We start from the raw sequence: 9410 nt of genomic DNA, 5'->3' as shown, positions 1-9410 counted from the left end.
GGATATCTACCCTGTATTCAGTTCGTGTCCCAAAAGTAAATGTAATTTTTGGAGTAAGAAACAAGAAGTGGGTGGCAAGAAATAAGGTAAATAACATGAATAGCAAATTTAACTATAAAATCAATAAGACAACTGAAAATGAAGGTAAAATTTGTTTCCCAGGAAACTTTTCTTTTATTAATCACCCATTAGATTTTAGGTAAATAAAAGTCCAGGCTGGTCTTGAACTTGCTTTGCAGTTCAGTCTTGCCTCAAACTTGTGATTCTCTTGCCTCAGTTTCTTACATGCTGGGATTAGAGGTATGCACCACCATCCCTGGCTTTTGCAAACCCACTGTTATCCCCCAGACTTCAATTATTATAAGGCCTTTCTACTTTTTTCATCTGTTCAATCTACCTACTTAATTCCACTTTTCAGAGGAGCATGCACAGGTGGGCCAACAGCACTTACAGATCTAAATATCATATGCAGGGGCATGGCAATGTTAAGATTCAGGGCATAGTTGTTCACCACGCTGACAGTAAAGAACATGGTTACCATTATAGCATAGTACCTGAAATGCAGAGAGAACAGGAAATCACACAGAATCTCATAGTCCAGAGAAAAAAAGCATAGAAAGGTAAATATATTTTTGGTTTAAAAAATTGCTCATTTCTTCTACAATAAAATATATCACTATTATCACATGAATACCATGTACATATAATAGTACTCCATAAAGCCAAACATGGGAAAAATTAGAATTACAGAATCTTTTTAAAGAAACACTATTTTAATGTTTTTTCAATATACACAGCAACTTAAAACTATGCTTTAAAAATAGCCATAGAGGGCTGCGGTATAGCTTAGTGGCGCAGCACCTGCCTGGCAAGCAGGAGGTCCTGAGTTTGATTCCTGCTACCAAAAATAAATAAACAAATAAATAAATAAATAAATAACCATAGATACTCCTAGATAACCATAAAATATTTTTAAAGTGAATGGATAAGTCTTGTTATAGTAGTTCTTTGTATATAATTTTCATAGACCTCTGAAGAAAATGGTCAAGTCTCCTAAGTCTCTCCTCTATACACTTATTTATACCTTTATTTTTCACTATTTCTAAAGTAAGGATTTGCTAAGGCAAGGCTTACTTTCAGCCCACAACTGTTAAAATTATCCCACATTCTGAACAGGGGCCTCCAAGCTAATGAGGATGTCATTTGACTTGTATAGAGCTGTATTTAAAAACAGGGTCCATGTTATTTGAGGTTTTATTGATGCTACAATTATAATAAAACAAAAACTAAAAGAAATTCCAGTAAACATAATGACTTTGAACATAAAGGGATATATACAAACAAACATAAATTCTGAACAAATAAATGAATTTGTCTACGAAACACTGAAGATGTTTTTCCTACATATTATTATTATTTTGCTGTGATGGAATGTCAGCAACTTTATGGTTCAATCTACTATATCCAACAGGAGAAAAATATTCAAAATAAATGGCTAAAGAATGCAGGGCAAAGGTAAACAAATGGTTCCATATTCTCCATGCAATGTTGGTCTCTGAACACAGATTACTATCCATTTTCCACTTCTACACATTTGAAGAATATGACAAGACTGAATCCTAAGTTACCTTCTCTGACAAGAACCTATTCCCTGCTGTGGTTTAGATGTGAGCTACGTACCACAAAAGTCCACACAGATAAGACTATGTTAAAAGTCTAGAAAGTTTGAGGAGCTTGACAATAACCACAGCATACTATCCCATACATGCAAAATCACTAGCAACTGTGTCTTTACAACTTCTAAGTAGTATCTATAGTGACTTTACAAGGTGACATCTAGCGAAATGTTTGGTCATGTCTTGAAGAGATACCACTGGGAGATAAAAAAAAAAAAAAAAAAAAAAAGAGTTCATCAAGGTCTTTCAGGATAATTAATTCAACTATTCCACATGGCTGGCTACAAAACACGCCTAGAAAGCAGTTATGAGGATGAATGACATGAACAAATTTTAATTATGGCTTCAGATACAGAAAAATTAGAGCCACCATAAATGGGACACACACACAGGAGTAAGGTTTTGAGGGCAAGATCATGAAGAGCTGTAAGAGCAGGTTGGGAGATCTGGATTTCATTCTGAACATCAGGGGAGTAGAGCATGTTAAACAGTAGAAGTTGAAAGGATGAAGAGCTAGGAGACAGTCAGCTAGGACAAAACTGTAAAAGTTATGGTGATACCGAATATGTTCCTGATCCATGCCAGTGGATGAGGGGATTGGGTGAGATGGTGGCCGGAGGCAGGAGAAGGTCAATAGAGTTAGAACTGCTGGACCTCCTACTGAGATGAAAATGGTGCTCAGCAGAAATAGAAAACTTTATGGAGATAGTAAAGCCAATGAAAACCAAAAATGTATTCAAAATACTTCACACTACATTAAGAAATTTTAGAAAAGGGTGTGTCAATTCCTCTTATAAAGGTACCACCTCTAGACTTTTTTTTTTGGTACCGGGAATCGAACTCAGGACCTTGCACTTGCCAGGCAGGCGCTTATGCCGCTGAGCTATATTCCCCGCCCCCTCTAGACTTTTGAAAAGGACCAAAAGCTAGAAGAGACTTCAATGTGCCATACCTTATTGGGATAGCTGGCGGCTTCCTTCCCAAATCAGCTTCAAAAAGAAAGCCTTCCACAGCAATAAATAAAAATTGTGCAAATGTCACGATATTCCCACATCCTGGATGCTTCCTATATACAGAATAACAAGACAAAATAAGGCACAGAAACTGAGATAAAGGGCACTAAAGTGTGTGACATTTATAGTTCCAAAATAACAAGAAGGGCAGATTTCTATCACCCACTGCCTTCCTGTATCTTGCTTTTCACATCCCATGGATCACACACATTTGTATTATACCTCCAGAGAATGCCACGACTTTCTTGTTCATTCTCTAGGTATAGCAGGCCACATGTGAGAATTACTCGCTATACTCATTGCTAGAACACAGCTTTCCTAGTAAACTATAGGAAACTGGTCATATGTTCCTACTGAGATCCTCACTTAATCAAAAAGCCTTTAGTTAGAAGCCTGCTCAGCTTAGGTAGCAAATCCCAAAGACAGATATAGTAGAAATTATCCTTGAATTATCTCTCCTGACCAGGAGACAACAGGAATATTCCTTAACATAGTGGCCCCAGTGGCAGAAAGACTGGTTCTCTGGATGGGGGAGGACCTCATTTTTTTTGCAAGTATTATGCACAGACATGCATATCTGTATACAAACCGGCAAACCTCCAGTATATCTACCGGAAGAATGATTAAGGAAACTATCTGAAAAGGATTCTGGGATTGAAGCAAATACATTTAAAAAGAATTGAGAAACATTGCTCTAGTCTACTGTTTTCTATGACCCTTAACCATGTATAAATCTATCAGGCATTCAAGAACTGTTTGTGGAGTTCGACTGATCCTCTTCAGTGATCTATGTAGCAGCTGGGAAATCCTTCGCAGTGACTATTAGGAACATATTTACAAAGGAGAAAAATTCCTTCTGATGTGCCTCTGGAGGCACTATAAAATTAATCATGGGAAATGTTGATGGTTTTCTTGAGCTTGTCCTCCCTTCAGCTCTGCTCAGTCACTGGAGGAAAGACCAAGTGAGCAGCACCCAGCTTTCCCTTAACACCAATATGCACAGTCTGTCTTTACGTCTTGACCAAAGACATTGACCAAAGTCAGAGGATAGAGGGATTTAGCTGCACTATTACATATTAATACAACGTTACTTACCAAAAAGAACTCCATTTCCTATTGATGGTATAATATTAAGTAGCAATGCCAAAATATATGCATTCCTAGATATATTCATCAGCCATTAGACAAACCCAGGCAAGAGCCATTCTTGTATCAAGCCAGGCTGACCATCTGAAGCAGATCTTTCACTACCCTTGGAGTGCGACTGCCTGTCAAGGTTTCCTTGCAATGGACTGTTATAGATGCAATGTAACCATTTTTCTTTGAACATGTTTTGTTTTCAAAGGGACAAGGCGAAATGTTAGATAAATCCATAAATAATCATGTAAGCCATTTATCTCATTCAAGGAGTTAGCCTAAATATACGGAGAAAGAGCTTTAAATCTAGATGGTCCCCAGCACACTGCTTTTCAACTCTGGCAGCTGTTCCTTGTAAACCTATCGGCTGGAAAAGGCGCACCCTCCCAGCTCTGGTTTCATTGGCCTGGGGAAGGGCCACAGGGTTCAGTACTTTCAAAAGCTTCCCACTTGATCCTAAGGTGCAGCTAGGGTTGGGAAGGATTCATCCAGGTAGTGAGAAAGGGCTGAGCATGCATGTATGTGCAGATGAATGAACATATGTGTAAGATGGACAGGTTATTCTCATGCGCAGACACAGAACTCCTGTGCTCCACAGCACTGCCAGATCCACCTCTGTTCACTCACCATGTGAAGGTGGAAGTTAATCAACTTATCTAAGTTCAGTTTTCTTATCTTTAAAATGGGAACAATATTAGTGGTCACTTCACTGGTTTACTGTAGAGTAAATGGGGGGTTCCTGAAAAGCGTAATTGCCTGCCACAGAGTGAAAAAGGCATTAGAACTACAATGATGACCTGAATGTAGGATCTTGCATCATTCTAAGTACAGCGCCCTTTTAAATATGTGACCAAATTTTCACATCTTTAAAATGCAAATGATATACTATTGTGGTAGTAGGAACTCAATGAGAAAATACAAAGAGCCAAGCATGACTGAGCCCTCAAAACAACTCAAAATGTTCCTTGTATTTCTTTCCATTTTCTATCAAAAGCTTAGAGCAATTCAATTAAAGAATAATAATCAAGAACCCATTTTGCTAGTTAAATTCTACTTTCGAGGGAGCTCCCAGCGCAAATGATAGCTGTTCCTTGTCTTCAAGAGATGACAATGGCATGACGGAACCAAATATGAGGTATGAATCAGTAAGAACCCAGCACCATAGCAGGGATGGACCTTGTCTTAACTTGTCTCTGTGCCCCTAGTCTTGGGACACAGTCTGGCCTTCACTGGAGCACATCAGTGAGTATGAGAATGCCTGTTTTAAACAAATGTGATCTAAAATATTAGTATTTGTACAAAAGAGAAAATTTATTTCAAAAAATGATTCACTTTACAAGTGTATTCTCCATATAATTTTTTAAAAACATCATATCTTTTTATTTTATGGTGATAGGTATTATTATACCTATTTCACTGAGTTGGGTACATCTCCTAGGGCCTTAGAGCAAAGAAATGGATACCTTATTATTACCCTTATTATTGGGGTAAGTATATCTTTATTATTGTTAATATTAAAATTCAGTGATTTTTAGTATGATTTTTTAGTTCCACAACCATCACTACCAGGTATCTTAGGATACCCTGAAAAGAAATCTCATTCCCATCAGGAGACATGCCCCCCCAACCTTTGACAAGTCTAACTTTTGTCTCTTTTTCCATGTAATTGTTAACTCTGTACTCATATAATTTAGTTGTTGTTTTTTTTTAATACAACTTAGAGAGTGTTTTGGGAAGATACATTTGAGAATACATATTGTTATGTAGCTATCAGGGGATTTATTTTGAGTATTCTAAAACTTCCGAGGAAAAACTTCAAAATTTTTCCCTAAACCTGTTATTCTTTTGAATTTTGTTCTTAAAAATTATAATCATTAATCACAAGGAGCTTCTTGGCCCTTCCCCCATGGCCCTTCCCCAGGTCATTGAAACCAGAACTGGGAAGGTGCGCCTCTTCCAGCATGGAGGTTTACAAGGAACAGCTGCCAGAATTGAAGAGCCGTGTGCTAGGAACCATCTAGATTAAAGTTCTTTCTCCTGGTCCTCATATTTAGGCTAACTTCTTGAATGAGGAATTCATTAAGTTTCTCTTATTTTCAATTATCTTTGGTAAGAATCCAATTATCTTTGGTAAGAATTTTTATTTTTAAAAAAGCAACTTTGGGGAGAATGAAGTGGGCAGATAGTTTATTCCTTTGTTATTTCTTTTTTCTAGATGTGGGAGTCTTCCTTATTTACTTCCACATCAGGGCTTTGATTGAAAATTTATTTTTTAAAATTTATTTTAATGAGAGTAGTTAATTAAAAAAAAAAAAAAAGAACAATAGCAGCATACCAGCATCACAAACATAAATGAACCAAAGCAAGGACATTTAAAGTGATACAGGGTTTCAAGACAAAATGATACGAAGTAACAGTGGTTTGTCTTACCTTTGATTGAAAATTTAAATGGGAAAAAATGTTTCAGACTGTTTTCCCAAAGTAAGACATGCGATGCCTTGGCAAGCTAGTTAGCTGATGTATGTGGATCCTGTTTCCAAGGTAGACTGTAAGCTTCTTAAGGAGGGGGACCAGGTACTCATTTATTACTACATCTACTGGGCACAGTGCATTGTGTTTGTATTTATTATTAGCCTCAGTGATAGGCATGCAAATCAGAAAGAAACACTTAAATTTGTTTTTCACTTTTTTAAAAAAAGGTTTAAAATATTCTCTTCTTGCAGGTCACTCCAGTATTTATATTTTGAGTTCTACTTGCCACTTTTTATGGTATCTAAAAGTTCTAAAGCTATATTAAAAGCATAGTTCCTGCTCCATAAAAATGTATGAGCTTACCATGGTGATACTCATAAATAAGAGTCACAAATTCTAACCATATCTACAAAGCAGACCAGCTGGCTTAATCAGGTCTTATCTTACCGAACTCTGACCGGAGAAGTTGTGGCTTGCCTAAGTAATTAGGAAAAGACTGCTCTTCAGTCTGGTTAGCATTTTATGAAAATGTAGTTGCAAAAATGAAGATTTATAAAAAGACAAATAGGGAGTGATGAGTTATGTGTAGTCCAAGTATTCTAGATTCTTTTTTTTTTTTTAATACCGGGAACTGAACTCATGACCTCACGCTTGCTGGGCAGGCACTGTGCCACTGAGCTAAGTCCCCGGTTCTTAGTCTAAGTATTCTAAATAGTAGCTCCTCTGATGCACTGAAACATTTTATAAAGTGATAGTTGTCCGCAACTTCTCTGTAACATCTGGTAAAACAAAGTATATTTGTAATGAGACAAAGTTGTTAAGAGAGTAAGGCAAGTCAACTACCACTGTGCTTCAGGCTTTCTCTCAGGTGTGATCAAAATAGTATATAGTGACTTTAAAAAAATATTACAATAAAAGACACACTGCCATTAACACCCCTAAAAATACTCCCCCTCGCTTCAAACACACTTATCCCATCTTTATTGCCACTTCATGAAGCACTTCTGGAAGTCCTCTTTCATGAATATCTTTACTACTGCAGGTGCGATTTTTTTAAAAAAAATTCAGTGAATATGGCTGCAGAGTGCCATCCACCGAAAAGGTATCTACAGACTGTTCAAGTTCAAAATTAACAGGGAGATGGAAAAAGATATTGAGTTAGGACTTTAGACACCTTGGCTCCCAGTTGTTGCGACACTTACAAGTAGTGAAAGATCACCTAATTTCTTGGAACCTGTTTCATTTGCAGCAAAAGAGAGGTTATAACTCTTGACCACAGGAGTGTTTGGACAGCCAGTGGAGACAATACACTGAAAACAGCGAGCTAGATCGCACCACAGCTACTATTAAACAGCAGGGGACAAAAAGGCCTATGAGCCAAAGTGATTTGAAAGCGTCACACCGCCAGTAGTTGACAAGAGAAGACAGAAATTCTTAACTTTGAGTTTTTAAAGTCCTAAGCCTTTTCCATTTCATTTATCTCATTGGTAACAGTCTCTGTCCTAGGAACTTTGCACATTTTCATTCAACATTATTCCCAAGTCAAGCTCGTTTCTCTGTAGAAAAGCATTATAGCCATTCTCAATTTATAGTTACACCTCAAAACGCATGTTTCCCAATTTAAAGACTGCAATACTTTAAAACTGGAAAAACTCTCAGGTCACTTGGACCAATCTTTTACCTAAGTAATTTGTCTGTTCTACTTCATTGAGGTGAATGTCCGGGCAAAGTACTCATAACCATGTATCTGGCCAATGAAACCAGTGTTTTGCCAGACAAGGATGTTAGTAAAAATGAAACTGCAGCGTGTACAAAAACGGACTGCTTTGTAACTCAAAAAACTTTGGTCGTCAGGCAAGGGCCAAGAACAGGAAAAGTAGAAGTTGGAGGGGAAGGAAAGGAGAGGGTGGCTTGGTGGAGGAACCTTGGGCGCTGCCACTACTCCCTTGGACCATACACTTGAGAAACTCTCCAGGCTTCAGTTCTCCAGGGTCTGGAAATGGGGTGAGGACAGCAGTACAGTACTCTGAGTGTTCCCCTCACCGGGATGCTGTGAAACTGTTAGGCGGGACAGCGGGCAGGGCTCGGGGCTGCAGCGTCGGGGAGCACAGGGGGTCCTGGGCTGTGTAGTCCAGAGCAGGGCTCAGCCCGTCCGCCTCCGCTCTACATTTCTCGAACCAGCCCCGGGAGCCAGGGTGGGGCCCGAGCACGTTACTCACCGGGCCAGCAGCTCTAGGAAGATCACGTTACTGCAGCAGCCTGCGAACACCAGGCCCACCGCAAAGGCTGGGCGCATGGCCGGGGCAAAAGAGGAGCGAGCGTGCAAGGGAAGCACCCGCTTATACCGTTACCCCAGGAAGCCTGCACAGCACATCGCCACCGTTCCGGAGCGCTCTGTCCCGTAGGACTGCTGCGGTTCTCCCTTCCCCTACGGCCGCCACGGATGCTGCCAGCAGAACTGTAGTTCCCAGTCAGACGAGGCCCCATTCATACGAGGGGGCGTCCCGGTCCCGGATGGACTACATATCCCAGCATGCCGCGCACCCATAGGTCAGGCCGAGACGTGGCCCGCCTTCTCTGGGGTTTCCAACAGAGTGGATGGGTGTCCTGCAAACATCGCGAGATCAATGGCCGCACGGCCTCCTGGGAACTGAAGTTCCCAGTCTGTCAGTGTTTCTAGAGAGACGGCCGAGAGCTGAGACCGGGATTCACTCATCACTATCCTAACAAACTTCTGGCTGGTGCACTAGAACTACAGATCTGTGAAGGTTCGTTAGAGATGTTCTAGTCCCTGAAACAATTATTCTGAACTGAGTGAACCTAGTAATTCGTCTAAATTTATCTCTAGGAAAGCGTAGTGAATCCAGAAGTGCAGAGACTACTGAAGCCCTTTGCTTTTCAGCGCTGTCCTCAGGGCAAAGACTGAGTTTCAATTTCACCGTAGGTATAGATGGGCGCGGTAATGCCTATCTTCCCTGGCGGATGAGAGTTTAAAGATACTGATGCAGGAAAATAAAAACTCCCAACCTGAACGATATCTGGGACGAGTTCGTGTTCTCTAAAATTAAAGAATGAATTTTAGGAACAACGGAGGTTAAGAGCAGAATATATT

At 39.6% G+C, this 9410-nt stretch overlaps 1 protein-coding gene across 1 annotated transcript in view; it reads right to left on the bottom strand.

Moving 5' to 3' along the window:
* The window catches only part of Slc35b4 (solute carrier family 35 (UDP-xylose/UDP-N-acetylglucosamine transporter), member B4), a 32765-nt gene extending 23738 nt beyond the window's left edge, over positions 1-9027 (bottom strand). The window contains exons 1-3 of the mRNA XM_005377537.2: positions 8518-9027; positions 2629-2742; positions 452-554 (exon numbers count right to left, since the gene is read on the bottom strand). Of these exons, the coding sequence (XP_005377594.1) occupies positions 452-554; positions 2629-2742; positions 8518-8594 (294 nt within the window). The 5' untranslated portion in view covers positions 8595-9027. The remainder of the gene's footprint in view (positions 1-451; positions 555-2628; positions 2743-8517) is intronic.
* Positions 9028-9410: the final 383 nt, after the last annotated feature.

This window comes from Chinchilla lanigera, unplaced genomic scaffold (assembly GCF_000276665.1).
Source record: "Chinchilla lanigera isolate Chin_1 unplaced genomic scaffold, ChiLan1.0 scaffold00009, whole genome shotgun sequence".
NCBI lineage: Eukaryota > Metazoa > Chordata > Mammalia > Rodentia > Chinchillidae > Chinchilla > Chinchilla lanigera.
This window is presented reverse-complemented; position numbering and strand designations above follow the sequence as displayed.